Source organism: Lentinus tigrinus (assembly GCF_003813185.1).
Source record: "Lentinus tigrinus ALCF2SS1-7 unplaced genomic scaffold L226scaffold_3, whole genome shotgun sequence".
Classification (NCBI taxonomy): domain Eukaryota; kingdom Fungi; phylum Basidiomycota; class Agaricomycetes; order Polyporales; family Polyporaceae; genus Lentinus; species Lentinus tigrinus.
The window spans coordinates 943,786-970,111 of record NW_027137912.1 but is presented as its reverse complement, the minus strand read 5'-3'; the positions used below and the strand labels follow the sequence as shown (position 1 = coordinate 970,111).

The 26,326-nt window shown below is 55.1% G+C and overlaps 12 protein-coding genes across 12 annotated transcripts; 7 read left to right on the top strand and 5 right to left on the bottom strand.

The window, feature by feature from the left end:
* Positions 1 to 2: 2 nt before the first annotated feature.
* L226DRAFT_609031 (uncharacterized protein) lies at positions 3 to 2,783 on the bottom strand. Its single transcript, XM_067686009.1, has 10 exons — positions 2,692 to 2,783; positions 2,584 to 2,636; positions 2,504 to 2,518; positions 2,421 to 2,449; positions 2,172 to 2,314; positions 1,046 to 2,120; positions 839 to 988; positions 723 to 776; positions 383 to 668; positions 3 to 320 (listed from the first exon to the last, which is right to left on the bottom strand). Exons 1-10 carry the CDS (start codon positions 2,705 to 2,707, stop codon positions 132 to 134), a joined length of 2,010 nt encoding a protein of 669 aa, XP_067540635.1. The 5' UTR covers positions 2,708 to 2,783; the 3' UTR covers positions 3 to 131.
* Positions 2,784 to 2,918: 135 nt separating this feature from the next.
* On the bottom strand, positions 2,919 to 7,507 carry L226DRAFT_609030 (uncharacterized protein). Its single transcript, XM_067686008.1, has 4 exons — positions 7,223 to 7,507; positions 3,761 to 7,166; positions 3,493 to 3,708; positions 2,919 to 3,439 (listed from the first exon to the last, which is right to left on the bottom strand). Exons 1-4 carry the CDS (start codon positions 7,249 to 7,251, stop codon positions 3,173 to 3,175), a joined length of 3,918 nt encoding a protein of 1,305 aa, XP_067540634.1. The 5' UTR covers positions 7,252 to 7,507; the 3' UTR covers positions 2,919 to 3,172.
* Positions 7,508 to 8,089: 582 nt separating this feature from the next.
* L226DRAFT_609029 (uncharacterized protein) lies at positions 8,090 to 10,108 on the top strand (the record flags this gene model as incomplete). The annotated part of the gene is made up of 1 exon (XM_067686007.1): positions 8,090 to 10,108. The coding sequence occupies one exon, from the start codon at positions 8,090 to 8,092 to the stop codon at positions 10,106 to 10,108; it is 2,019 nt and encodes a 672-aa protein (XP_067540633.1).
* Positions 10,109 to 10,356: 248 nt separating this feature from the next.
* On the bottom strand, positions 10,357 to 11,992 carry L226DRAFT_454410 (uncharacterized protein; the record flags this gene model as incomplete). The annotated part of the gene is made up of 5 exons (XM_067675182.1): positions 10,357 to 10,713; positions 10,776 to 10,944; positions 10,997 to 11,130; positions 11,183 to 11,623; positions 11,687 to 11,992. The coding sequence occupies 5 exons, from the start codon at positions 11,990 to 11,992 to the stop codon at positions 10,357 to 10,359; spliced, it is 1,407 nt and encodes a 468-aa protein (XP_067540632.1).
* Positions 11,993 to 12,116: 124 nt separating this feature from the next.
* L226DRAFT_609027 (uncharacterized protein) lies at positions 12,117 to 14,182 on the bottom strand. Its single transcript, XM_067686006.1, has 7 exons — positions 14,003 to 14,182; positions 13,758 to 13,950; positions 13,516 to 13,693; positions 13,301 to 13,463; positions 13,140 to 13,252; positions 12,801 to 13,084; positions 12,117 to 12,741 (listed from the first exon to the last, which is right to left on the bottom strand). Exons 2-7 carry the CDS (start codon positions 13,881 to 13,883, stop codon positions 12,601 to 12,603), a joined length of 1,005 nt encoding a protein of 334 aa, XP_067540631.1. The 5' UTR covers positions 13,884 to 13,950; positions 14,003 to 14,182; the 3' UTR covers positions 12,117 to 12,600.
* A 366-nt stretch (positions 14,183 to 14,548) lies between these two features.
* Positions 14,549 to 15,379, bottom strand: L226DRAFT_530252 (uncharacterized protein). Its single transcript, XM_067679805.1, has one exon. The coding sequence runs from the start codon at positions 14,888 to 14,890 to the stop codon at positions 14,729 to 14,731; it is 162 nt and encodes a 53-aa protein (XP_067540630.1). The 5' UTR covers positions 14,891 to 15,379; the 3' UTR covers positions 14,549 to 14,728.
* Positions 15,380 to 15,716: 337 nt separating this feature from the next.
* L226DRAFT_530251 (uncharacterized protein) lies at positions 15,717 to 16,915 on the top strand. Its single transcript, XM_067679804.1, has 5 exons — positions 15,717 to 15,739; positions 15,816 to 16,270; positions 16,321 to 16,531; positions 16,590 to 16,733; positions 16,783 to 16,915. Exons 2-3 carry the CDS (start codon positions 16,028 to 16,030, stop codon positions 16,447 to 16,449), a joined length of 372 nt encoding a protein of 123 aa, XP_067540629.1. The 5' UTR covers positions 15,717 to 15,739; positions 15,816 to 16,027; the 3' UTR covers positions 16,450 to 16,531; positions 16,590 to 16,733; positions 16,783 to 16,915.
* A 186-nt stretch (positions 16,916 to 17,101) lies between these two features.
* L226DRAFT_609026 (uncharacterized protein) lies at positions 17,102 to 17,652 on the top strand. The gene is made up of 2 exons (XM_067686005.1): positions 17,102 to 17,326; positions 17,391 to 17,652. Exons 1-2 carry the CDS (start codon positions 17,135 to 17,137, stop codon positions 17,520 to 17,522), a joined length of 324 nt encoding a protein of 107 aa, XP_067540628.1. The 5' UTR covers positions 17,102 to 17,134; the 3' UTR covers positions 17,523 to 17,652.
* A 751-nt stretch (positions 17,653 to 18,403) lies between these two features.
* On the top strand, positions 18,404 to 20,325 carry L226DRAFT_609025 (uncharacterized protein; the record flags this gene model as incomplete). The annotated part of the gene is made up of 9 exons (XM_067686004.1): positions 18,404 to 18,580; positions 18,639 to 18,816; positions 18,871 to 18,943; positions 19,002 to 19,143; positions 19,209 to 19,259; positions 19,312 to 19,378; positions 19,429 to 19,468; positions 19,525 to 20,135; positions 20,197 to 20,325. Exons 2-9 carry the CDS (start codon positions 18,715 to 18,717, stop codon positions 20,323 to 20,325), a joined length of 1,215 nt encoding a protein of 404 aa, XP_067540627.1. The 5' UTR covers positions 18,404 to 18,580; positions 18,639 to 18,714.
* A 692-nt stretch (positions 20,326 to 21,017) lies between these two features.
* Positions 21,018 to 22,478, top strand: L226DRAFT_500314 (Aldo/keto reductase). The gene is made up of 5 exons (XM_067677763.1): positions 21,018 to 21,082; positions 21,141 to 21,770; positions 21,844 to 22,082; positions 22,146 to 22,266; positions 22,340 to 22,478. The coding sequence occupies exons 2-5, from the start codon at positions 21,177 to 21,179 to the stop codon at positions 22,358 to 22,360; spliced, it is 975 nt and encodes a 324-aa protein (XP_067540626.1). The 5' UTR covers positions 21,018 to 21,082; positions 21,141 to 21,176; the 3' UTR covers positions 22,361 to 22,478.
* Positions 22,479 to 22,679: 201 nt separating this feature from the next.
* On the top strand, positions 22,680 to 23,848 carry L226DRAFT_542770 (pseudouridine synthase; the record flags this gene model as incomplete). The annotated part of the gene is made up of 4 exons (XM_067682146.1): positions 22,680 to 22,923; positions 22,978 to 23,033; positions 23,092 to 23,246; positions 23,305 to 23,848. 4 exons carry the CDS (start codon positions 22,680 to 22,682, stop codon positions 23,846 to 23,848), a joined length of 999 nt encoding a protein of 332 aa, XP_067540625.1.
* A 1,152-nt stretch (positions 23,849 to 25,000) lies between these two features.
* Positions 25,001 to 26,247, top strand: L226DRAFT_542779 (dihydrodipicolinate synthetase; the record flags this gene model as incomplete). The annotated part of the gene is made up of 5 exons (XM_067682148.1): positions 25,001 to 25,082; positions 25,150 to 25,515; positions 25,566 to 25,656; positions 25,708 to 25,894; positions 25,957 to 26,247. The coding sequence occupies 5 exons, from the start codon at positions 25,001 to 25,003 to the stop codon at positions 26,245 to 26,247; spliced, it is 1,017 nt and encodes a 338-aa protein (XP_067540624.1).
* Positions 26,248 to 26,326: the final 79 nt, after the last annotated feature.

Genomic DNA, 26,326 nt, shown 5'->3' with positions numbered 1-26,326 from the left:
TTGATACTATCAGCACGTCAGCATGAAAGTACAAGCACTAGTTAAAAAAGAGACAAGGAAACGAGCAACACAGCGTACAATAGACGACAGCAACAGAAAAATCCACGGACAATCAATATACATCGCCCTCTTCACCAGCGAGTGTCGTCCGCGTGGACAGCCGCATCCGCGTACTCGCAATGGTTTTCGACGCTGACATGAGCAACGACAACGGTGCCACCCAGCCCAAGCAGTTGAGCAGGGACCTCGAGTTTGTTCCCAAGTACCTGGTTCTCTGACGCGCACATGACGAGAGTCTCGGCACGGTTCATCTGGATGAACTGCAGTCATACATGATCAATTTGGGTCAGCGCATGTCGCATGCATACTGTACACTACGCACCATCTCGCCAGCCTGAAGACGTGATATGAAGCGCTCGAAATGCTTCTTCTGCTCCTCGTTAGCAGTGTCGCTCAACGTGACTCGTGCGTAAGACCCTTGCGCTTGGAGAGTGTCTACAAGGGCGATCGCGTACTTGTCCTTGTAGAACTTCCCAGTCGGATTGCGCGCCATACCATTGAGGCCATCCATGAATGTCTGTGGTGCGTGCACGTCCTTCAGGGACACTGGAAGTGAAACGGCAGGATCCAAGTTGAGAAACAACGTATGCCTATGAGACTCAGAAGACCTGTAAGCATGTGTATGAGACATGGTATCGCGCTAGCATGTCCAGCGTACGTACGGATCTTGATCTTGATTCTCATTTTGCGAGGGTACGCTGGTGAAGCCGAGGGCACTGTCCAGGAAAGGTCAATACGTCGATAGATGCGATGCGATCGAGAATATCTGTGAACGTACAGTGGTCCGAAGATAGTAGACTGAGTCCACGCGGCCGTGACAAGACTAGCGAAGGTCACCGGGCGAGCCTCCAGTACGGGAGCCGGAGCAGCAGCAGCGGATTCCAGCTCAACATGGTCGTCTTGGCTGTCTCGGAGAACCTGCGACACTCTGGGGGGACACGAGAGCGTAAGGCGCGGAATGGTGCAAGCATCAAATTCAACCCACTCTGCATCGGTTTCACCCTCTGCATCGTCCTCGAAGTCAGGAAGGTCTGCTGCGTCGTCGCAAAGTGCTCTAGCGGCCTGCAGGAGTTCCTCGGCAGTCGGAGGTGGTAGGGGAGCCGGTACAGGATCCATCAAGTCCAACTCTTGGACGTTGGGCATATCTTGGTCAAGATCGACAGAGTTTGGAACCTCGACGTTCGCAGCCCGAGGCTTCCTCGGCTTGACAGTAGTGAGCTTCCCCTTCTGTACGGTGAGGCGCGAGCCGCCAACCACCAAGCCACTAGAAGACCTGCCGGGACCTGCTTTGCTGCTAGATACACGGGCGGTAGAGTCGCCGTTGGCGCCACCATTGGCTGAACGTTTCATGAACTTTGCTTTGACGGCGATAGCAGTTCCATTCGTTTCGGTAAGATTGGGATCGTCTGTGACCTTGACTCTGGGGTTCGCAGCTCGTACACGGTGCGCAGGCAGCGATGACTCCGGAGGGCCTGCAGCAGGTGGCTCTGGGACCTCATCCGGCACTGATTGAGCTTCGAGGAGTGTCGCCTCGCCGAATGGACTAGGAGCATCTGGCTCGTCTACATTCATCATATCTTCGGCAGACGCCCCATCCTCCTTGCCACGAGCAGTTCGATCCTTGCGCCTAGGCTGAGAAGAGAGCAAGAGCTCGTCATCGGACGGTGACGGCTGAGGGGCTGATTTAGACGACCTTCCACGCTTACGAGGCGAAGCGCGTCGGGAGCTTGATGAGACGGCAGTCTCGGTTGCTGCCGTCTCACTCGTTCGAGAGGGCTCTCCGCGGAGATTCGTTACAGATCGTCTGTTGCCCAGGGATCGTACTGCCGTTTCCATCTCCTCAGGTCGGATCCCAGGAGGACGACCACGCTTACGCTTTGGCTCCGTAGGTCCTGCGGCAGCACCCACAGAAGACCGGCGACGTTTGCCTTTCTTGGGCTGAGGTTCCTCCATCTCCTCTTCAACCTCGCGCACTTCGTTCTCAGAGTCGGTGATCTCTATCACAGACGGGGTTGAAGGACGCCGCCTCTCATCTTTGTTCTTTTTGACCTTCTTCTGACCTGCGCTAGGGGTGAGGTGCGTGAATGAGAGGTAGAGATCTCAGGACTTACGAGGCGGCCCGGAAGGGAAGAACTCCTCGCCAATATCAAAATCGCGTAGGTTGTTGTAGTCTCGCCCGTTCGTGTCGATGCGGCCCCAAAAGTGATCAATGAAATGTTCCGAGCCGCCTTTGAACGACTTCGGGGGCTCCCACCTACAAGTTACATAGTCGTGAGCTCTCGCGGCTCACGTTCATAAGTTGCGCATGCATAACACCGTCGCTACCGCAGTGCAATGCAAGCAACAAGATGATAACGTACGTGTTCTCCTCGATTCCATAGCCCTTCCACTGCCGCCGCACTTCAATGATACCCCATCATCAGAAACTAGAGCGTACACTCACCTTGACCCAGTATGACTGTCAGGTAACCGCGCCAGACGGTGTGAGTATGCAACAACTGTTACGACTAACGTGAGACTCACCCAAGACTTCTTGCCTCTGTTGTTTCCTTCCACCTTCGCTCGGAGTATGGACTCTGCATTGACGTTGGGTGAGTGGCAGAAGCATATGAAGCGACTGCGGCCGCGTACCAACTTCGTATTCCATCGCGCTGGTGGGGAGAGGAACGGCGACGGTTGAGCTTAGGGGAGAAAGGGTAGGAGAACGCGGCAGACGCGTCGAAGGTGTGGACGCGCCTTAGCGCCTGTTGCCCCCGCGGCCACGCGCGTCGCGCTATTGGCCCGCCTTACTGAAGTGCTTTCAACCTTCCTCGAGAATATGCAGACGGACCAGAGACGGACATCCTGTCGCTATCGTGCAAGTGGAAGAGTAGTACATTCGCAATCTAGACGAAACATTTATACAGCAGAATACTACATGATACATGCAATCAAGAACGAACCAATCGTTGGGGTAGTCAATCGGGAGAGCATGCAAGCACACAACCAATGCTAGAGCTGGAGTAAGATAACGACTATGCTGGACAAGATCGCGTGGCATAACATGCAAGACCAGGAGCGGGACAAAACAGTAGAGATGGGCTTCAGATAGTATGCTAGGATATAGTGATTTTCAAGAGTCGTCTAGCTGGCTGGGGAGGGTAAGTAACTGGCGCGAGATCAGGCAGTCCTTCACCCAGGACATCTCGACGCAATGCTCGATCTTCTTTGAGTACCGTGCGAGGTCTTGGTCCTTATGTACGACAACGAGATCATAGTCTTCGAGACCACGGTTGGCGTACTTGGGGTCCGTGACGGACTCGACCACCGCTGCACCCATGCACAGAATGATGCGGGGCACCATCTCAAATGACGCATTTTTGTCCGTTGTATTGCCATTCTTGCCGGGCAAGATAAGCGTCGTAGTCTCGCAATGAGCGTAGAGTAACGTACCTTTTTGCTCTTCTGTTTAGATGGCACGAAGTCGGGCGAGATGCACAGAATAGTCTTATCAGCAAACACTCCGGGGGCAACGAGATTTGCCGTGATGTCCATAAGATGGTGGATGCTACTGCCCCAATCCAGGTCGACCATCTGGGAGACACGGGCGTTAAGGTGCTCCGAGAAGCCGGCCGGCAGTAGATACCGATGCCAATCCATGTTTTCTGGCTAGATACCTAGTCAGCACGAGTTCATTGATTCATGGATTTGAAGCACATACGCCACTCATGACAGCCTTCAGCCACTCCACGGATACACAAGGGATCCCCAGAGCAAGTGCGATCAGAAACTTTGGCTTCTGGTGGTTGTCGTCCGAGATGAGGAACACCCTGTCAATGTCCTTCGTCTTCTTCCACTGGATATCATCCGCTGTGAGAGTCCATTGCTGGCCCTTGTACTCCACGACGCCCTCCATCGTGTAAAGATTCGTCCAGTCATCCAGGACGACACCGCCATGGCGTTTGATCTGCGCCATGAGGTCGTTCTTGGAGTTGACGTACTTGGAGTACTCAGAGTTTGGAGAGAAAGACATGATTAAACCAGTCTTCGCCAGAGGTTTCTTGGTAGCGCCACGTGTCGAGCCTTCACTCGGCACAGACAACCTACTAGGCGTCGGACTCGGCCTGGAGAGCTTGGGGCGGATCTGAGGGACGATCGTCTCCTCGGTGAGGAGGCGGTCATCCCACTCAGCCTGCACCGTACGCGAGGCGATCCGGATGCTCTGCACGTCCACCTCGTGGTATTCGTCGTCGATCTCGACCGTGATCGTGTCGTCGGGAAGATATCCTGTGTCAGGGCACTCGGGTACATCAACAATCGGCACACCCTTCTGCGCCCTTGACCATGGGTGCAGAATGCTGTCGCCGGTCTTCAGCTGACATAGACGGATATGCTTGAGCTCGAGAATCTCTTCATCGCCATCGTCGAACTTGACTCTGCACTTGGAAGACCCCACCATCTCGACGGCGACTCCCGGGAAGTACTGCCCATTCTGCCTCCAGAGGCCGAAGACGCGGGTAGGCACATGGTTGCCTGCACCGCGCATGACAGACGCGGTCTTGGCTCGCTTCGCAGGGCGTGTAGCAGGAGTCGCGGACTCCTCCTTCACCTTCGACCCGCTCGGCTTAGAAGGCCCTTTGCGCGACGTGGACGATACAGTTCGCTTCCGCTTGTTGTGGCGTACCGGAAGCTTGGGCTTGATGTCCGGGGGGTCGACATCCATATCGTCCTCGTTTGCGGGGGCAGTGTCATGGTCATCCGAACGATTATCGGGAATGTCTACATCGTCCTCGTCGTCCTCGTCTTCATCCTCCGTCGAACTCTCGTACAACTTGCCACGAGCAGCAAGCTTGGCCGCGCGGGGAGCTGTACGGGTCCTGGGTGGGGGGGCCTGCGGTACGGGCGTGCGAGGCTTCCTTGGTTTAGCGGCCGCGGCTGCCTTCGCGTCCTCGTGGCGCTCCTGGGGATCCGAGGATGGTACGACGTCCTTCCACGACGCAGTCCTCTGGCCTGCCACAGAGTCGCGGATTATCCCGCTCTTCGTCGGAGACTGGGGCAGTTTCGCAACTTGACCTCTTGTCCGGATCGGAGAATTCGGTACTGTCGACCTGAACGCGGGCTCAGAAGCCTTCTGCTTGCCCTTCGCCTTAGATGACTGTACTGCCGCAGCCAACGGAACCTCTTCTTCCTCTTCTTCCTCTTTCCCTTCCTTGTCTACTGTCTCTGTCTCTTCCTCTTCCTCTTCTTCCTCTTCTGCGATGGCATGGACCGATGGCTCGTCCGTCGTGATCGCGCGGAAGACTTCGTCCTCCGAGTACAATTGCGTGTGAGTGCGGGCAACCGATGGAGTTGCCCGGGACACAGCACGAGATGCGGACGGAAGGCCACGTCGAGTAGGAGGAGCTGGGGCCTCGGCGATCTGAGTAGGTCCCGTGTCGGCCTGTGTTGGACCTTCAGAATCAGGGACGAACCCGGAGATGGCGGACAAGGGGGATGAGGGAGCAGGGGACTGAGGTCGACGATTCTGTAAGACCCAATTGGCAGGGGGAAGGCCACGGCGCGGAGGAAGAGTCGAGACGACGCTCCCGTTAACGGCGACGTCCGAGGGCTGCGTTTGTTCTACAAACTCAGAGGCCTGAGAATCGTGGGCAGCTACCGGGCTCGAAGGGATGTCTGAAGGTTGTGTCTCCTTGCTCGGAGTGACGTGACGTGCGGGACTCGGTCTGGGGAGGAACGCCCGAGGAGCACCTTGTTCAGGGACGATGTGCTCGTAGCGATAACGCTTCTCCGGCGCTACAAGTGAGAGTAGTCCAAGCCTATCTGTCCTCCGGGAGGTGTTCGTAGATCGAGCATTAGACCGTACAGAGGGAGCCTCGTATTGCCCGTTCTCGTTGAAGAATTCGTGCTCACGAGCAATGGCGGAAGCATCCATATCGTCTATGGGGGTAGCAATCTGGGTAGGAGGAGTCTCGTCTGCAAGCTCCGTAACTTGGGTAGCAAGCTGAGTTGGTGGAGTGTCATCATCAGGTTGCGACTCCTTGTACGGGCCATCGAGGAAGTGCGGGTAGGAGGACGTCGGTTCAGTAGAAGCATAGGCAGGCGATGAGGGCTGGGTATGCGTTGCTTGATTCTGCGAGGGCTCGCCGTCCTCCTGAGTCAAAGACGGGAAGTCCGAAGGGTCAAGAGTCTGAATCTGTGCCTGCGGGTATGAATCAGAGGATTGGGTATCGATCTGAGCTGGCTGTGAGTCTGCGTCGCAAGCTTGCTGAGAGCATTGGGCTTGTCGCTGAGATTGGGAGTCATGTGACGAGTTGGAAGGGGTACCGGCTACGAGGATCTTCTCTTGCAGGGAGGACCCGCGCACCACCGGATCGCGCCGAGGTGACGTCCACATGTCGGAAGCGACGGGTGGAGGACCTTCCTCGTCGGAAGTGGATTGGGTGTCGCCAAGTTGTGACAATGGGATGGCGAACTTCCTTTCTCGTGCGATGAAGGCTTTCGCGGGGTCTGGTTGAGGGAGCGGACCAGCAAAGGAGTCCTGCGACGTCGGCGAAGGAGATCTGGGTCTTGGCCACGGTGGCGGAGGCATGTCCGGAGCGGGTAGAGTAGATGCGCGGTCAAGCTGTACTGGTGGACGCGACGGAAGACGAGAGGGGGACGCGAAAGACACGGCTTTGAAGCTTTTGGCCGGTGTTTGAATGGTGTTGATTCGCTCACCAATCTCCTTTAGGCACGGTTTGTCAATGAGTGGTTTGATCGGAAGAATATTCGACGGGCTCTCCTTGAGCTCCGTGGTATAAGAGGGAGCTGGTGGAGGGCGAATGGGAGACTCAAGGGGGGAAGAGATGGGAGGTGGCGAGCTCTGACCCTGGTCCCAAGAGGCGGGTGTGTTCTCCTTCTGGGAGCCTTGTGGATGCGACTGATCTTCGCCGCTTAGGAGAGACTGGGTCTGCGTGGCTAGGAGGCCATGGACATGATAATGCACAGAGTGACCACTTGATTGCAGAGATCCCTCGAGGGGGTCGGATTGTTGTTCTTGAGTGACGGTAGGGGCAGGGACAACGGGCTGGACGTCTCTGGGTTTGAGAGCAGCCGCGATGAGCTGACTCGCTTGGGACTCGTCACTTCTGTTGGGGATTAGCCGTCATCGGCTGAAGAAAGCGTAATCAACCAGCGCACGTACCTCGATTCGTTGACAGACGCCATGACCATTCCACCACACTAAAAGGTCGCAAGAGATTATAAACTTTGATCGGCGTAAAGGGATGTGAAATGCGGTGGTTGCGGTGCTAGCCGACTCGGAGATGAGAAGCTTTACGCGTCGAAGCTTGCAGGAGCCCGCAGGAATATACCAAACCAGGACGTGATCGTAAAGTAGCAGAAAGCCTTTATGGGGAGAGAAGGAAGGTCGACGTGATGATTTGGAGAGACACAGTGGGAGCAGCAGTCTCTGCGGTGGAGGTTAGGGTCGAGGAAGGTCGAGGAGTCCGGTCGTCGCTGTCGCCTGTCCTATCCCTCCGGCGTTCGCCGGAACGCGGTCACGTGAGCTGTGACACCTTAAGGATACTGTAACTTAGGACGCGGTACCGGCAATTGCACTCGACTCCTCCTCCGTCCCGCCTTACGAACGTGAGCACGTAAGCAGTGGGATCTGCCGCGAGATGCCGTCTTCGAGATGCTCGGGTTTGAGGCATGCTCAGCGAGTCGGCAAAGGCAGCTGGATGGGTGTTGCAAATTGAGGAAGTGTTCGTGTATACATGGCCCTATAGGACTGTTGTCATCTGCAGACGTAGAGACCATGTGTAGACAGCAAACGATTTGAGGAGCAAGAGGAGCGGTACGACTTCAGCTCGGCAACTGCCATCTTGGGCGACGAACCAACTGGCGCCGTGACATTGGAACGCGTCCTTCCTTCCACCACCGTCATCCTCGCACACAGTCCGCCGTGCCCTGCAGTGCAGGTCGCTCAATACTGCCTTCTGTCCTTTCCATCCTATCGTACTTCAAACACTCGTTACCTGACGCTCTTTCCTATACGGCTTTGAACCTCATGGATATCTCCAGTTCGTTCCTCGCCTCCCGCAAGTCGGCCTATCCTCCAACACGTAAGCCTTCTCGAGCAAGGAAATCTTCCGGTGGGAAGGGGAAGCCTCAGAAGACTGTTGCGCCGAGTAACCTGGTGGAGAAGAAGCCATCTGACGATTCCGACGATCACAAGTCCTCGACGACCACAAAGGACAAGCCCAAGGCCACGGCCAAAGGGAAGGAGAAGACGACCGAGGTGGACGCCAAGGCTGTTCCTGTTCCAGCTCCCGACACTGGTTTGTCTTCTACGCATCCTATTTCTATCCATACTGGCATACTGCCGGTCATTCCTACTCCGACTCCAACGACGCTCACGGTGCCTCCACACACCTACGGGTCTGGCTTCTCTACTCTTCCCTCGTTCTCTGTCTTGGCGACCTCTACCTCTCTCTCCAAGCCGTCAACATCTACAGGCATTCCTGATGGCACTTCCCGCGCGCTGGGCGAGAGCGAAGGAGGTCACCCGAATGGGCAAGCCTCCAAGCACACGCCAATCGTCGTCATTGTACTCGTCGTTGTCGGCGTCGCCTTTCTGCTGTTGGGTGGTTTGATCCTGTTCTGGAGGGTGCGGGATCGGCCGCGAAAGCGCTCCTGCCCTACGCCGTCTCTTCCGATCCTTCAGGACCCTTTCGCCGATCAGGAACTGAAAGGCGACGAGGAGTCTCTCTTTGGCGGCAAGGAACGCAGCTCTGCGGTTGCGCGTCCAAACAGCAATGGTCTCTATCCCTGGGTTCAATACACGCCGAAGCCTTCGGACGCCCTGGCAGCACTGAGCCCGGTCCAGCCAGCGGAAGTGACGGTAAATCCAAGTGCTGCACTGTCGCAGAAAGCTCGTGTTATTCAAACTACGACCTCGCCGATGCGGGTCCCAATACCGACATACAAAGCGCTCGCCAATCCGCCTCTCCAGCAAATGCAAAGCGCGCTGACTAAGGCTGCAAATAGGGTCTCTACGCTCTCTATGTCCATCTATCCTACTTCTCCTCAGTCAACGAACACGAACGCGGCCATCGGCTTGGCAATCGGTGGTACTTCTCCTTTGACGGCGGACGGAACGCCTGTACTGCAGCGCAAGCCTTCCGGAGACCGCGTGTCCAAGAGCTCCCGCAAGAGCCACCGTCATAGCCTCGCTGCTACTGAATACCTGGACATCTACGGCGGCGCACAGGTCACCTCGCCCAACCCTACCTCCGGATCCGCCCCGTCTCCCATTGGGCCGATCAAGTCCGCCATGCGCAAGTCCACGTCCATCCATGCGAACCCGCAAGGCCGGGCTCGTGTCGTGAAGGTTGGGTACACGCCGGGCGGCGCTGCGCTTCGCGCGTCCTCTACTGTTGCAGGGATTACCACTCTCCGGCGCGCCGGTGATCGCACCTCTATGGTCGGCCAGTCCGAGGAAGACATGCAACACATGCTGCCCCCTCTCTCGCCTGCCCTCAAGTCCGACGCGAGGAGGGAGCGCGACACTCGTGCGCTCGCGTCCGCCCTCGGCCTGACCAGCCCATCGCCCCAGGATCATCGCTTGCAATCGCCTGTGCCGACGATCTGCCCGGATGACTCGATCACCCTCGCGGGCGACCGGACGCGTCACAAGAACGGCATGCACAGCCGGGTGCACAGCGAGGCCATGAGCCCTGGCACGGAGGCCAGTGCGCGCCTTGGCAATCTCATGCTCGCCGAGTTCACGAGCATGGCGTCGCTGCCTTCTACGCGTACTGTCGCGGGCGTGCCCACGAGCGGTTCGAAGGCGCGTGTGGTCCCGCGCAAGAACGTGAACGCCAATGCGGGTGTGAGCATCTCGAGGGCAGACGACAGGCCGCCTAGGGTTCCGTCGCCACCCCCACTGCCGAGCCTTGCACAGATGGCGATGGCGCACGCGAACCCGGATGAGTATAATGACTACAGGAGTCCGACGTACAGCATCTACGGGTTGTACGAGGCGGAGAGGAAGAGTCGTATGCAGGCGGGCGATGGAGGGTTCTGATGGAGGACAGAGTTGTACGGCTAAACCGGTATCATAGACATTACATTGCGCAAGTCGCGGTGATGGACACTTGGATAGATACGCATCTATGGACTTTCTGTAGCATATCAGCTGGATTGTACCCATTGAAGTACAGTACATGTGTAGTGGTATGTATGTCTTGCCAGTTGCGAAGTCCATGATTAGCGTGAAGTTGTGGTGGTCATGCAATGGCATACAGCGGTGTCGTCCCATTACCCTCGGCAGTTCTACAATGCTACCGGAACTATTTCCCTCTCCGACGTCGTAAGGGCCTCTTCCTGTGCCGGTACGTGAGTAGGCGGGCGAAGTTCGGGAGCCCCGAGCTGTTGATCCCGTGCATGCGCCTTGTCGTCTTCTACCTCCTTCGCGAGTGCTTCTAGCTCAGCCTCAATATCGGCGTCGTCCACACCGGTATCGGCCTGCGCCAATTCTGCGCCAAGCTGGATAGCATCCTGGACCTCGCGAGCATCCGCGTTGGCGGCTGCCATAGCGTCCATCGTCTCGTCAATCTTCTCACGCTGCAAGAGAGGATGCGCAAGGACCTCGCGCAGAGTTGCAGTGGAGGACTCATACGCCTTCATGATCTGCATGTCATACGTTCGCGTCAGGATACTATGTACGACAGGCGCAGATGGGAGATATGCACCTCAACATCACCAGCAGACGTCTCGACACGAATAAGGGTAGTTCGCAAGAGCTCGAGCGAGCTGAGACGCTTCTTCAAGACCTCTTCGAACTGCTTCCGGGCGCGCAGGTGCGTCATGGCAATCTCCTTGCGCTTTTGACGCAACGCGTTAGATGTCTGCTGCGTCAGTCTGAGAAAGCGTCAGTACGTACCCGATGGATTTGCCCGAGAGCGGCACTCACTGGTCAATACGATGCTGGACGTTGTCCACCTGCACCTGCAGCTTCTCGACAGACGTCTTCAAGGCAAGGATTCCAGTGTCTACGGCGGAGACCTCGGACGCCTGAGAGGTGCCTTCATCGACGAACTTGATGACCTATTATAGCGTCAATATTTACTGCATTGTCATCATAACCTGGTCTACGCACCTCTCCCCGTACAATGATGACACCTTTGTCTCGCTCCAAAAACTTCAGAAGGACCTTGATATCCGTACCGGACAAAGTCGCCCCTTCAAACGCGCATTCTGAAAACTCTGCACGGAAGCCGTCCACGTTGTAGAGCGTGTCCGCGACGTGTCCTGTGCTCTTGAGTCTCTGCCTCTCCAATATCCGCTCCGCCGCGCTCTCCAGCAGACTGACCGCGACATAGTCACCGCGAACCTTCTTCCATCGTTCTGTTGTACCAGAGTCGCCAAAGACTGCCCCATTGGACTCGACGATCCCGAGCTGGCCAAGAGCCCACCACAGAGGCTTGCCGACGACGAAACTTGCGATGCGATATGGGAGCCATCCTGGGTCGTATATTGAACGCGAAGCGCTAAGAAAGTCTGAGAGAGGTATCAAGGCTTTTGAGCTACACAGCTCAAACTTCACTAGTGAAGAGCACCGATGAGGGACTCTCTTGCGAGGAAGCGAAGACACGGCACTCACTACTACCGTCGGTATACTCAAGGGCTTCCCAACGCCCTCCACGCGGAACCGATCCGCAAACGCGACGCCGTATGCATGAAGTACAAGCTTATCTGAGGGAGAGCTAGCTGTTGAAGACTCCGAGAGCCAACCTCGAAGGAGCGCGGCTTCCAGCGTGTTTCGCCACCACTCGACATTGGACGCGTACGAAGTGGGATTAGAGTGCTTCTGGTAGGTGAAATCGGAGTAGAGGGACTTCAGACGAGTATTCGTTACCGAGGCATATGTTGGCAGACTCGTGAGTTGGGCCGCAGGGATGGAGGACATGATTGGAGGGATGACAATCTCATGAAGTCGAAGCTGTGGCACACTGGCACACTGACGCCTGTCTTCATGGGCGCTCCGCTTTCACCGAGGTCATGATGCCGAAGGCTAAGCATGTCGCCTTCGACGTCCGTACTATTGCTGTTATGGCGTGTCGTATGACATATCAGAAGAGTAGTACTTTGTCCCCGTCGCATGAATAACTTGCAAAGTGTATATTTCATTGTATGGGAATTGGACAGGGCGGACAGCAACGACAGGGAACTTGGCAAATAACGGAGAGTGCAGCAGAGGACAAAGCAATGTGCGACTTCTGAGAGGGACAAAGGTTCAGCGATGGTTTTTAGCGGCAATATTCTAGTCAACGATCAAACAGCGACAAAGTTACGGAAGATAAAGCAAGCGTGTGATATGGATATGGACAGCGAGACGGTTCGTAAAATCGTGTTGAAAGCAATAGAAGGATTATGGTCGAAGCAAGGGGCACAGGAGATAGGTACAAGCGAGAGCGAGATACACGACAGCAAAAGGAAATTGCGAGAAATGCGACTGTGGCAAAAAAACAAGACGACTCAGCGATAGATTCAGCGATGGTATGTGCGGCGAAAGCATCAATAATAGTTGTCGATGGCGTCATCAAGGTCTTCAGGACGGTAGTCAGGGCGGTATTCGTCCCATTGTTCGTAATCATCGTTAGGCATGTTGGGGTCCCAGGTGCCAGAGAAGGAGCGAATAGAGCTGGACGAAGCAACCTGTGTGCACAAACATAAGATGGGGGCGCGCGGCGATCGGAAGAGAGACAAGAACTCACCCGGCCGGTCTCAGTCGGAGCCTGGGGCCTTGGGCCCAGCCCAAGCGCTTGGAAACTGCTCGCAGCAGCTGGCGCAGGAGGACTGTCAGGAGGAGCAGGGGAATGCAGGGTGCGCGGACTGGCGGGAGCGGAAACCTTTGCCGGAGCGGGTGTAGGGCTGCCCTCTTCATCGCTGTGCTCCATGGGAGGGAGGTCAGCGACACTGAGAGTACTAGCAGGAGGGTGGTCGGGAATGCGGCAGATGGTCTCGTCCTCGCCGATGATGCCTTGGGAGAGGAGCCAGTCTAACATGCATTGAGGATTAATTGTCACGGATGCCGCAGGTAGACAAACACTTACCCTTACTACGATAGCGGAAAATGAATGTTACGTATGGTCCTGGAGCCTTGGGGTCAAAGGGTTCCATCTTCCAAGTCCTCTTCTGCATGGGAGCGGGTCTCACGTCACCATACCTAGACGTCGTCAGCACCTGTGTCTGTCGAGAGCAGAGAGATACACACCTGATGGCAACGTCTCCTTCCTGGCGCAGGCCGCGGATGACATCTGGGGGAGGACGGATAGGGTTCGGTTCTCGTTCCTCGACGCGCTTGATTAGCCGGATCTCGAGCACAATGGAACCGACGTTCTTGTCTGGGGGCTTGCCACCAAATCCGGATGGGTCCGCTGATTTTAGTGTCAACAGAAACATAGCAAAGAGCGTTGCAGGACACCTTACTTGCACCAATCGCGGAGAAGACGAAGGGCCGCTCCTCCTCCTCCCCAACCCGGATGCCGCGCCGCAGCTCCTCGCCTTCTCCGTCGAGAAATTGGCCAGATACCTTGTAGCCATCAAAGTATATGTAGCTTGCGCTGTCTACAAGACTTCCGTGGTCGCGCCAGTGGACGATAAATGTCTGCGACACAGTCCAGGTTAGGTGGTTAGGACACGGCGGAAGAGTTCGAGCTGGTAACACTCACCTTTCCAACCGTCCCAACAATCCAGCAAGTAACAGTATGGAGGTTGTTATTGGTTCGTGGTTCGAACTCGACGAGTTCGAGGTCGTCAGAGGTAATCCAGGCAGAGAAACCGCGATGGTCGAGCATTGTGGCGGAAAGCGAGACAGCAAGAGAACGATACGAGATACGACAGCAAAGCAAACAGAGCAAAGAGCTGCACTTTTTCAGTGATCCGGGAGAAAACCCGGCGAGATGAGAGGACGTACTGGTTCGTTAGAGTGCGAGTATGGTGGTAGGTGGGGAGGGTATTCGGGTTAGCGTCAGGCCTTATGAGGCCAGCGGGAAGACGCCTCCAACTCCGCTGATTCAGTCCACAACAAACAGAGAAGAAGTGTTTGCTGGACAAGGGACTCGGGCGCGCCCCGTTGTTTGTTGAACTCGGAGTTGGCCAACCTGCAACGCGCTCTCAAACGCGTTCAACGGAAAGGTCAGGGGAGCACGTGACTGTGTTTTCCCGGACCGCCTGCCGTGCACTGCCACTCGTTTATGGACGACGGACGAAACGTTGCGATCCGTTGCGGGCCCTTTGTCTCTCTGTTACCAGCACTGTACACTACACCAATCTCGCTTTCGCTTACGGCAAAGGCCCATCTGGCATCAAGCTTCAATCCGTGAAACGGGAGGGAATGGTTCAGCCATGACATAAACCCGGTATACCGTAAACGATCATCAGCAAAAAGCCAAAACGCTCGGAAATGCTTGCGGTGTTTGCAACTGTCTATGCCCTTGGGAGCGATTGCAAGCGATTGCAAGCAGCACCAATAGGTTCATGGATTGTAAACCGGTTGGCAAGCTCGCCCCGGATTGCAATACAGGACGGTCCGAACGAGCCCGAGACCGGTCAGGCGCTTGCACACTTATGCTCGCTTAGCGATCTATCCGTCACCATTAAGTAGTGCCCCTCCCCCCCTTCCCCCATCTCTCCCGCGCACCTACCTACGAGTCGATAGCACCCATGTATCTTCGGCAACAGCGCTAGTGCGCAAGATACCGCAGTGCGTGCGAGCCCACCCACCCTCTGGACCTCCGCCATGTCCATCAGCGTCCGATCGTATGCTTCTCGCCTCCGGTGTTGACGGCGATTTGGGACGCATATGAAGCTTCGAGAGCTAGCTAGCCTCCTCGTCCACTCTTCTCCCCCTCCCATGTTGTCTGCACTGCGTTCCATCCATCCATCCTCTCTATCTGAGTCCCCATTTACTGAAGGACTCGCACACCGCTTAGTAGGGTAAGCTACACCGTGTGAGATGCCCGTAAGTTCCCATAAGCAGTATTCACTGAGCTCATCCATAACGGTACGTTCATACGGTACGTCGCCTCCCATCCCCTTTGTTATCGACTGGTCACGGCCGCTAGCTTTGACGACTGCCCCACTATATCATCCACTTGGACATTTCTTATTGGTGAGTACGCTCAGGCTGACTCTTCGAGTCGTATCCCCTGCCCCTTTTGTCATACTGTGTGAGTCCTTCGACTCATTTTAGTCAGTCTAATATTATCTACACATCACTTTCATCAGTGCGAGACGGACAGCACACTGACGAGAGTTCTTACTGCTCGATAATTAATATTAATGTGACGCTGAGTTAATAATATGTCCTATGGCGTAGTTGCCCAGAAAATCAATATCACGTGATTATAATATCAATCGTCTGCCTATCATTCTCTGCTATCAAATAATTTATTGTATGCAGCTGCAAGCGTGTACTGTACTCTCGCTGGCAATCTCTCCTAATCAATGGAATCATCTATAATCATGAGAAGTGCTTACGGAGATTGCAAACGACTTGGGGTAAGATTATGCACCTTGCAACGTCGCTCGATCCCACCACAATCATTTCGGAGTCTCGGAGCGGATTGGGCAGGATTGCAGTGATTGCAAACGCTCCCGAGTGCTTATACTCTTTTTGGCTTTTTGCTGATGATCTGAACACCTGCACTGAGTAAGTGGTACTCGCATGATTTCGGGAATGACTGGCACTGCAAAGCGTCCGCTAATCAGAAGGACATACCACATAGGGGTTGCGCTTGCTGTGCATTACCGCACTCCGCGGAGCTTATGGATCGTCCTGCAGAGGCGGCTCGGGGGTGGGACGCCTCATTTCGAATTGCGGTTCTTTGCCAAGCCGCAGCGATCCCGTCCACCCTTATAGCGGCATTCGTTCGAGAGCAGCCAATCTACGTTGCCCAAATTCCTCCACTGCTGATTTCGTCGCATACCCCACGATACGATGGCACCATTAATAGTTCGCACCTCTCAGGATGACCTGGACAACTCGACTTTCAATTACGTCCCCGTTATCGCGGGTGTCGCTGGAGGGATAATGGGCCTCTTCCTGTTAACGTTCATCGTGGTGGTCATAGTCCGACGGCGTCATGGCTACTTCCTCCCTGTATACAGCTATGTGACGCCGGCACGGACATCTTCCGACCTTGACGACCACCATCGCCGCCAAGCTTCGACCAGTCACGAGGTGGGCATGTATGCTGCTCATACCACCGACATCATTTGACCATCTTTCAGCTTCAAGCCCAGCATCACCACTTCGACGCTCATGACAGTGCCGTGCAGTCTGGGATGATGATCTCGCATGGCAAGGCATCCGATCTGTCGACATCGGTCTCTGACCCGCCCCCTTATTCCGGGCCTTGATCTGCGAGGCGGAGGGTCCATGCGCCCCTTCCTGTTTTGGCTTTACGGACGCTCTGCGCCGTGGATTGTATGTATGTTCATGGTAAGGACGAGTCAAACTTCCTGGCCGCTCAGATCACACCTGATTCAAGGATATCCAGTCTCATGTACACGGTGTTTCGCCTTCAATCCTCTCATGAGCTACTCGACAAATGCTACACAATTTATTGTCACTCTATACTAGACGAAACTTGAATGCAGGCTGGTAAGGCTCTCTATCACAGAGCGCGGAAGGTGCTTCCGAGGTGAGTAGCGTCTACGTCCATGCACCGCCTCTCTGAGCTCACGTAGCAGGTCTCGGAGATTCCTCGTGTGAATGTAAACTCGATGTACGCCTACAGATGGTTTCGGTGCGTCTGTCCCTTGCACCGCCGCGACCACAACCTCTAGGCGCATCCCAGACTCATGTCTACCCACGATCACCCACGCACGATGTGGCGCGCAATTCCTAGTGTTGGGGATGCGATCACACAAGGGTTTGAGTGCCAGCGGTCTCGCCGAGGGCGCAAAGACTCATAAAGCCGAACGCAATACTCGCTCTTGGATGTCTTCATCTTAGTCTGGGATCTCTAGCATACCAATCGCGATGTCATCACTCATTGCGAGAATCCCAGGTAACGATGCTGCTCGTAATATTGCTCTCATTATGGGAGTGACCGTAGGGATCATTGCTCTCGTCATCATAATCATTGGCGGCGTGGTACTTGTTCGACTTCGAAGAGTTACTAGGCCTATGGACACCATACGGTTCGATGACCCCATCGGCGGTCCTAACCCCGGGGATTCCGACTCTGGTTCCATTGCCTACCCGGTGGAGGTCCATCATCACCAATACTGTGTGAGTCTCGACTTACTTTTTCTTATGCCTTGTCACCCGATACTGATATATGAACTACTACCAGCATCGCAATTTCACGTCGGACGGCCTCTGCAATTATGCTCACGGTACTCCCACGCATCACACTCCTGGTGGACATGACCATGTCACTCATGTTCACATCGACCACGTCTTCGACACGAGCCAGCACTCCTAACGCGTATGTCCTGCGCCGCACCCCGGTCGCGCCGGATGCGAACTTCAACTTTGCTACATGCTTGCTAATTCTGTAACATCTGGATCAGGAGGGGAGGGGGTTGAGGTGCATCAGCAAAAGCAGTTCGGCTCCATCGGAACTATACAGTGCTATATGGAGTGATGGAGCCACGGAAAAGGCATCCCTCATACGGAGCCTCGGTCGCTCTGCTTATGTCATGGAGGAGACACCATCTCCATACCGAGGTCGGTGTCTCCATACGGAGACCGTCTCTCGATAGAGCTTGCTGTACCCTTCGGAATCGCATTTTGTACGGTAAATATTGAGGTCTATACCCCCTTCGAAGTGGTCGAAGATTGTTTGGTAGATAACTAACCCACATCCGGGACCCTGCGGTCCATGATGCTTGTCCGATCTGTGCACGCCGCTAACCAGTTCTTGCAGCATTAATCCCGTTTCCAAACCACGACTTTGCTCACTGCTCGAGCAGCTCATAAACCTGCGGCCTACTTTGCGTATGCATGATTCGATACGTCGTCTCCGTTATGGCTGGATGAGAGGATGGACGTTCCGTATGGAGATTCGGTCTCTCGATGGAGATTGAGTCTCCGTACAGCCACATACAGAGCCTCGGCCCTCCTGGTGGATCCGCTGGCCTCCGTACCTGACCGGGCAGAGCCTAGGTTCCCGCCTGGCCATTGGCGGAGCCATGGCCGACTTAGGCTCCATACGGAGTAAACCGCGTTTGCTGATGTGGCAGTGGCAGTAGGGCGGGGTTTCCACATCGTGTGTTGTGGTACGTGTCTTTTGGCATCCGTGGTGTCGTCTCGTACTCATCGACCCGATACAGTATTTGTCATTTATCCTCTCCAGGCATTCCGCTCCCAGCAATTCCAGCTTCTTCGCGTGTTATGTGCCTCGGACCCGTATAGGCTGAGGTACGTGCGTGAGCTCTCCGTGATTGACGAATTGGCGGCCTTTGTTTGACAGCACTGTCGGCGCCCGCGTCAAGCTATTTGATGTTGAAAATATGTCCTTTCTGCACCAAGACATACATGGTAACCACTTAACCCCAGTACAGAGGCCTATTGGATACACCCTGAACCACACTCTCAGGCATTGCAACTTATTGTCGGATGGAGTGTCATGGCGATCCCTGCTTTTCCCTCTCGCCTTCATTCGTAGGATCGCTATGTACCTTTGTTTGTCATTCCCAGCTACCGTCGCTTTCACCGTCCGGACATACGCTCAAACAACCAATGCCCCGTGCAAGAATGGTAGCGATTACAACTGGGTGAGTGCCATTCTCCTTGAAGTCTTCACATGTTGATGCGACCACCCCTTCCAGTCATATAACTCTCTTGGCCAGAGTCCCTGCCTCATAGGCGCATACATGATGGGAGCATGCCAGCCTGGCGGAAGTCAGTGCCGGTCTTTCTATTCAGTGTGTACGTGTAGGAACTCACCGGTGGTTGGCAGGCTACGACGTGCAAGCTCTCCCGGATGTCAGCTTCTGGTACAATGGCCCCGCCGCCGACCAAGCGACTCTATGCAGCTGCAGCTCTATCTCATACTCGCTTCTGAGCGCATGCGGATTCTGCCAAGGTGCAGGTTGGCCCGAGTCAGTCTGCTCCGTGTTCAGAGGGGCCTTAGACATGTCTACTCATCCATTTTCGTCCGGTGCAGGTGGAGTCTATGGACGCAGAATTGTCCATCACAGCTCGTCAGCAATGGCAGGTGAGTGATCCTTTCGGGAACTTGCATGCTCTGCGCTCATCTCTGCACGCAGCTATCCCCACCCCATCCCGAAAGGAACACGTATCCCACTGTGGGCCTTCGTACCCATTGCCGGCTTCGTGAGTACCGAGTCGAACTTGTTTCCTCGCCATCATTGACCACCTCCCAGTTGGACGAGTTTGATGCGGTACAAGGGATGGACATAGGTGGTGAGTGTGACAAAAGAACACACCGTCTCCAGTATCTCAGGGAGCCCAAACACCAGATAAGCTCGAGTCGAATGGGATAGCAGCACCAACAGGCACGCCCACCACTAGTACGTTCCCTACCCATGAGGCTGGGGGCAGCATCACCCACACTACAGGCGGTCACTCGCAATCAGGCGGCAACGTCGGATCGAACGGAGGGAGCAGCATCATTCCCACTACGAACGGAGTTGGTTCGACTGGTGTCGGGAAACCGTCTGACACATCGGTGTCTTCTGCCGATGACCACAGTACCAACGTCGCGGCAGTGATAGGCGGTATCATTGCTGGACTCATCGTCTTTGCATTAGTTGCTGGCATCGTCATCTACTTCTGTATCCTACGAAAACGCCGCAAGCCGACGAGCTCAAGTGCTGGCCTGCCTGGCATGGTGCAGGCTCAGCAGCCTGGGTACGACACACGACCTCTCGTCAACTATGACGCACCATCGACCCCCGGTGTGAATGCAAGTGACCCATTCTCCGTGACACCGACCTCAGTCCCTAATCAATGGGCAGCGACTCCCACGTCCGAGTCCGCGGCCGTCGTCCCGACTCCGTCGCCTTCTCCTCCTGTCGCCCCGAGCACTCCTCCCATACAATACGCTAAGACACCACCAATGCGCCTCTATGTGAGTGTGACTGAATGATGCCCGCAGACCCCACGCGGATCCTGATGTGCGTTCACTCCAGGATCCTTCGGATCCAACTACATTCCCTCCCACCCTGGCTCCTGCGCCGCAGGCCAGCCTGTTCGACATGACGCAGGTCACCTATCCCAATGTTCCTCAACAGACGCAACATCCGATCCCGGAATTGTGAATGCGTGTCCTGAGTTATGGCCGTATCTTCAAGGTAATGACTGCACTAGTACGTAGATACCATGTTCCAAGTCATCACGACGGTCGCGGCGGACAACGGTGTATGTTCAAGTTCATTTATACACAGAATACACAGAGTACATGTATTAAATCGAAGTAGCTACTCCTTCCTCGAAGCAAACGTCTGTCGGAAACACCAGGTGACCGTCCTATCCATGGATGATTGGGATGGCCGGCCAAAGAGTGCACCCTCATTCTGAGGCACCCAGAGATGAAAGAACGTCTTATAAGAGCGACGAACTAACATGTGGTAAACGGGTGCCTGTGTAGTTGTTAAAAGATGAGAAACCGTGACATGATGGTTGGCGATTGGTATTTATTGCATGTCACATTAGGGCAGGCTCGGCTTCGGTGGTGTGGAAGCGCTCGAGAGCGCTCGGCGGTCGAGACTAACGGACAGTAAGTATTAGTGGCCATCGAACACACCGACCCACCAGGTTGCTAGATGCTTGCAGCCACCCAGACTCCGATACAGGTTGTATAGGTCTCGTCTAAGCAGATTATATATATATAGCTGGATGTCCAACATCGTACGAAAACGGAACGTGGTTCTTCACATGGCCATAATATCGCGCTCGCAGTTACTCAGCTTCTACAAATGTTCTCATGGTGGTGCTTGTGCGTGCGCTGCTCTATAAATGCAACGCGTCCCAGGAGGAAGAGCGGTCGATAGCTGCAGCTGAACGATACCGCGTCAGGTGTGTCCTGCTCGCCAGTCTTGCACGATATCATGCTGACATTGTGATCGATTTCCAGTTGGAAGACTGTCTGCTTGCGTGATCGACCTCGCGCATGGCTGGCTTCCCTCTTCGGTCGGTGAAGACATATATAGCCGTCGCTGCCGTCGGTATAACAGCATTCTCCCTCCTCCGTCGACCGTTGTCATCGAGCCTACACCACACAATGGCACCTCTCACCATCCCGCTGAATGATGGCAAGCAGATCCCTTGGTTGGGCTTCGGTACCGGGACTGCTCTTTACGGCAAAGACGCAGAGTCCGCGATTAGAGTCGCCATTGCGAACGGCATCATCCACCTCGATGGCGCTCAGCTATACGCCAATGAGGATTCCCTCGGTAACGGGATCGCGTCCTCGGGCAAGCCGCGCTCGGAGCTCTTCGTGACGACGAAGCTTGGCAAGCTTCCGGAGGGCCAGACCGTCCGTGACACGCTCGTCGAGTCGCTGAAGAAGCTGAAGCTGGACTACGTCGACTTGTTCCTCATCCACATGCCTCGTCACCACGAGGGCAAGTTGAAGGCAATCTGGAAGGAATTCGAGGATCTGCAGAAGGAGGGTTTGGTGAAGAGCATCGGTGTATCGAACTTTCGAATCAAGGACTTCGAGGAACTCCTTGATGGCGCCACTGTTGTCCCCGCAGTCAACCAGGTGAGTCGGTACCCTACAGTTGTACAAAGCAGCGTGAGCTGATCCCCGATGTCGTGCGGTCCTCTTATCACAGATTGAGTACCATCCCTACGTCTACAAGGCGACGGCTCCCGTGCTCGAGTTCCAGAAGAAGCACAACATCCTGGCGACTTCCTATGGTGGCCTAACCCCGATTGTCCGTCAGAAAGGCGGTCCGGTCGATCCCATACTGGCCTCTATCTCCCAGCGGTTGACCAAAGATGCGGGAAGGAACGTGTCGGAGGGACAAGTCCTTGGTTTGTGGCTACGAAGCCAGGGCATTCCCGAGATCACGTCAGTGAACCGTTCCTCCATAACCATTTCATGTCGTGGCTGACCGATGCGCCTTACCCCTAGGACGAGCTCCAAGGAAGAACGCGTGAAGGAGTATGTCGCAACTCAGAGTTTGCCTGACCTCACTCCCGAAGAGGTGCAGGCCATCACGGATGCTGGTTCCAAGGTCCACCATCGCGCATTCGTGAGTATTTCTATCTCTTCACATCCAAGAACCTCAAGTTAAACGCACTGACCTACGCATCACTAATGTGAAGTGCAAGTGGCTAGATGAGTGATCGAAGATGTGAAGTTCGTGTAGCTTGTTAAGCGGATAAGCGTTGGTTAGTCGCACTTCAGAGTGTATCGAATGTACTGTCTGCAGCAATGTCGCAAATCGTTATACTTGTGGAAACCAAGCGTGAAGTCGGCGTGCGCTCGTGGGCGGGCCTATCAAACAGGGCTAACGACGGGCGCTTCTGGGCTACGCGCTGGATGCTTTCGACCACCTCTGCTTCTTTCAGACACCTTCGTGCTCGTCTCCTGGTACCTCGCCAGTGCTCGACAATTTATACCAGGCCTCCCTTTCTTGGCACCTCCTCTCGTCTGCATTCCGAAATGCCCAAGGACAGCCAGTCAGGACCCATATCAGCCCTTTTCGGGGTGGTCAAGCCGTCAGGACCGACCTCTATGGCATTGGTTAACGACGTGAAAAAGCTGGTGGCAAACTCTCCTCTTTTTGTTGAGGAAAGTAAGCTTGCGAAGAAAGCGGGGAAGTCTGGTCGGAAAGGCAAATACGGGAGGGATGCGGTTAAGATTGGACAGGGAGGCACGCTCGATCCTCTTGCGGACGGTGTTCTGGGTGATTAGCTTCCTCAATCTCCCCGGTAAACCTCCAACCTGAAGGGTCATGTAGTGATTGGTGTTGGCAAAGGTACGAAAAAGTTATCACAATTTCTTGACTGTGTGAAGGTAATTGAGGACCTGTTCGAACGCCTACCTAGACAGCGTGATTGACGGGAGTCCATAGGAGTATCGGACGACATGTCTTTTGGGTTGCGAGACCGACACATACGATAGTGAGGGTAAGCAAGTACGCACTGCGCCATGGCAACATGTTACTCGCGAGCAAGTCGAGAAGGCGTTGGAGCAATTCCGAGGCGAGATAGAGCAGGTGCCACCGGTGTGCGTATATGCCGGAGGTAGTGTTCACATCGTGTCATCCATTAATCACCGCTTCCAGGTTCTCCGCGTTGAAAATGGATGGGATCGCACTGTACGAATACGCTCGTAAGGGCATTCCCCTACCACGCCCCATCGAGAAGCGGAAGGTCACGGTACATTCGCTCGACCTGATTGAATGGAAAGGCAGCGACCATTCCTTCAGGTGGCCGGAGAAGAAGTTCACGAAGGAGGAGCAGGAAGCGATGGAGAAGGCTCTCAAGAGTGTGGATGATTCCGTCTCCATTAAGGACGAGCCCGAGGCAGACAGCTCGACATCGCAGGTCCCTACTGCATTCGTCCTTCGTATGAAGGTCTCGGGTGGAACTTACGTCCGATCCATCGTGCATGACCTGGCACATGCCCTTGGGTCGGCGGGCCATGTCGTCACGCTAACACGATCGAGACAAGGGTCCTTCGCACTCGAGCCGACGGAAGAGGGTGACCGCGCTTGCATCCCCTGGGAAGTGTTCGAAGAAGCATTGAAGGACGAAGGCGAGCCCGATGCGGGAGGTCGTAAGAAGTGGGAGAGGGAGGTGCTAGACAAGCTCGAAGTTGTATCATAGGCTGTAAGTGAGCCTCGTTCTGCATAATCTATTCGTGTACGCTGACTCGGGTTGTTCCTTATGGCTTTTAGGTATATCTCATGCGTTTCTACTATGCGATCAAGCCCACAATTGGTGTGCCACAAAGGTTTGCAGGGACCGAGGAGACCCGTATCTATACTCGCGCGTCCATTCTCGGGGCGGTCTAAAGACGGAAGTCCTGTATCTTCTGTTCCGAGTACTCGGTGAGTCATCGGTCATAACGAAATGCATATCATTGTTGACGGCGTTCCTCACCGTTGTATCATTTTGGCTGGACTATCGAGCCTACATATGTCACCATTGAATCGCGGAGGAACCCCATATCTGATGATATCCTACGTCGCTCCGCAAGCGGAGCGGCTTCGCTGAAATCAGACCTCAGTTCAAGCGATCATGCATGATAGGTTGGGACGTCTCTTCGTTCTTCTATACTCATGTTGACTGATCATGACCCGAGCTCGCAGTAAAGGCAGGGTCGTATGATCATCGAGCTGTTCCTCACCGTTATGTGCGTGTGGCGCGTGGCAGCAAGATTCTGCTCCGACAATCGTTGATACTCCTGACAACCGTGAACATCCTTCCGCCGGCGTCGGTCTCTGTTCAGCCACCGAGGGAGCGACGCGTGACGTGTTCCCGTGCAGCTTCATGTCTTCCTGACGATGTCACCAGCTTCGAACGGACGCCAGCGCAACCGTTGAATTCTGACGCTTGTGGTTCAAGGATGTGTAGCTCAGCCGTCATGCCGTCAAAGAGGGTCGTCCGAGTTCCACTGATGGCTCACGGTCAACGTGTGTGGACAACTCGCTGACTGGACACTGGGCAGAACGCGCTTCGAGCATGCGAATTCGAGTGCCTTGTTCCCTGGTCGCTTCGCCGAGATCATGGCAGTCTGCAGAGGCAACAAGGACGAAGGACTGCAAAGGCAAGAAGCATATATGGGCTTCGATCAAGATGGATCGCGCGAGAAAAGGATTTCGATAACGAATGTCGCGGGAGGCGGTCCGTCGGTCAGGTGCGTCGGCAGTCCTCGGGAAGACCGGTCCGACTACAAATCATCCCCGCTCATAAAGGTCGACGGTGAGATCTTGAGATTCCTACATCCTCCACCCAGTTCTCCGCCAGTCCGTCGATATGGCCAGCGTCGTTCGTCCGCTCGAGCCTGGCATCTACGCCCCCATCCCCACCTTCTTCTTCCCGGACTCTGAGGACATTGGTATGTCTTCCCCCGCGTTACCGCACGCCCGATCGTTACTTAACTCTCCGCTTCCCTGTCTTGATAGATCTTAAGGCGCAATCTGCTCATGCTCTTCGTTTGATCAAGGCGGGCGTAAAGCCGCTTCTTGCGGGCACAATGGGCGAGGCCCACCACCTGTCCCACGAAGAGCGCGTCTCCCTCATCAAGGCCACAAGACAGGCCTTGGACGATGCAGGCTTCAAGGGCATTCCTATCATCTCTGGGTCGGGGTCAGGCAGCACCAGGGAGACCATACAGATTTCTCAAGAGGCGGCAGCGGCCGGTGCGGACTACGTCATTGTCATCTGCAGCGGTTACTTTGCGGGCGCATTGGCGGGTAACAAGAAGGCTCTCAAGGCCTTCTGGACGGATGTCTCCGAGAAGAGTCCGCTGCCTGTCATCATCTACAACTGTGAGTCGGGATCTTTGAGCTTGTGGGATCTTGCTGAGCAACAAATATAGACCCTGGGGCCGCAGGTGGGATCGATTTGGACTCGGACCTGATTACGGAGTTGGCGGAGGAGTGCCCGAACCTTGCTGGCGTCAAGCTCACGTATGTCGTTACTGTGTGACTGCTTGAGTTTGAATGCTTATTCTGCTTCAGGTGCGGCAACGTCGGCAAGCTTACGCGTATTTGCGCAACTGTCTCGGATCCTTCGTTTGCCCAGTCACATCCTCGGAAGAATGTTCACGCTCCCTTCCTTGTTCTCGGCGGATTCACGGACTTCATCTTGACGTCGTCGTTCGTGAATGGCCACGGTGCTATTACTGGTCTTGCCAACGTTGCACCGGTATGTTCTATATCCTCCGACGATCTCAGGTCTCGCTCAGCATGTTGATGTCTCGACCACAGTACACGGTTGCTAAGCTATTCGAGATTTCGGAGAAGGCAAAGGAGGATCTTTCCTTCCTTCCGGAAGCGCAGCGGTTGCAGGGCATCGTCGCGCGTGCAGATTACACCATCGCGAAGGCTGGCATCGCGGGTACCAAGTACCTCCTTGAGAAGATGTATGGGTATGGCGGCAGCCCTCGCAGGCCCTTGCCGCCGATTGAGGCTACCGCTGCCGAGGCCCTCTGGGCGCACCCGCACACGCAGGAGCTGATCACGATAGAGCGGGAACTGAGTGGGAAGGGTCAGTCATGAAGAAGTCATCGCTGTAGCATATGCATCCTTCCGTCGTCGCGTAGTTGTGTCTCATACCACCAACCATGGCTAGAGTATC

Coding starts and splice junctions, on each gene's coding strand:
- L226DRAFT_500314 (XM_067677763.1), top strand. CDS start 21,177: ATGGCTGGCTTCCCTCTTCGGTCGGTGAAGACATATATAGCCGTCGCT. Junction 21,771..21,843: donor TTGTCCCCGCAGTCAACCAG/GTGAGTCGGTAC, acceptor CTCTTATCACAG/ATTGAGTACCATCCCTACGT. Junction 22,267..22,339: donor AGGTCCACCATCGCGCATTC/GTGAGTATTTCT, acceptor ACTAATGTGAAG/TGCAAGTGGCTAGATGAGTG.
- L226DRAFT_530252 (XM_067679805.1), bottom strand. CDS start 14,890: ATGCGTCCCAAATCGCCGTCAACACCGGAGGCGAGAAGCATACGATCG.
- L226DRAFT_609026 (XM_067686005.1), top strand. CDS start 17,135: ATGGGAGTGACCGTAGGGATCATTGCTCTCGTCATCATAATCATTGGC. Junction 17,327..17,390: donor TCCATCATCACCAATACTGT/GTGAGTCTCGAC, acceptor AACTACTACCAG/CATCGCAATTTCACGTCGGA.
- L226DRAFT_530251 (XM_067679804.1), top strand. CDS start 16,028: ATGGCACCATTAATAGTTCGCACCTCTCAGGATGACCTGGACAACTCG. Junction 16,271..16,320: donor AAGCTTCGACCAGTCACGAG/GTGGGCATGTAT, acceptor ACCATCTTTCAG/CTTCAAGCCCAGCATCACCA.
- L226DRAFT_609027 (XM_067686006.1), bottom strand. CDS start 13,883: ATGCTCGACCATCGCGGTTTCTCTGCCTGGATTACCTCTGACGACCTC. Junction 13,694..13,757: donor TTGTTGGGACGGTTGGAAAG/GTGAGTGTTACC, acceptor ACTGTGTCGCAG/ACATTTATCGTCCACTGGCG. Junction 12,742..12,800: donor CTCCGACTGAGACCGGCCGG/GTGAGTTCTTGT, acceptor TTGTGCACACAG/GTTGCTTCGTCCAGCTCTAT.
- L226DRAFT_609030 (XM_067686008.1), bottom strand. CDS start 7,251: ATGGTCATGGCGTCTGTCAACGAATCGAG. Junction 3,709..3,760: donor TGAAGGCTGTCATGAGTGGC/GTATGTGCTTCA, acceptor CTAGGTATCTAG/CCAGAAAACATGGATTGGCA. Junction 3,440..3,492: donor CTAAACAGAAGAGCAAAAAG/GTACGTTACTCT, acceptor TTGCCCGGCAAG/AATGGCAATACAACGGACAA.
- L226DRAFT_609031 (XM_067686009.1), bottom strand. Junction 989..1,045: donor GAGGGTGAAACCGATGCAGA/GTGGGTTGAATT, acceptor GTGTCCCCCCAG/AGTGTCGCAGGTTCTCCGAG. Junction 321..382: donor GTCTTCAGGCTGGCGAGATG/GTGCGTAGTGTA, acceptor GTATGACTGCAG/TTCATCCAGATGAACCGTGC.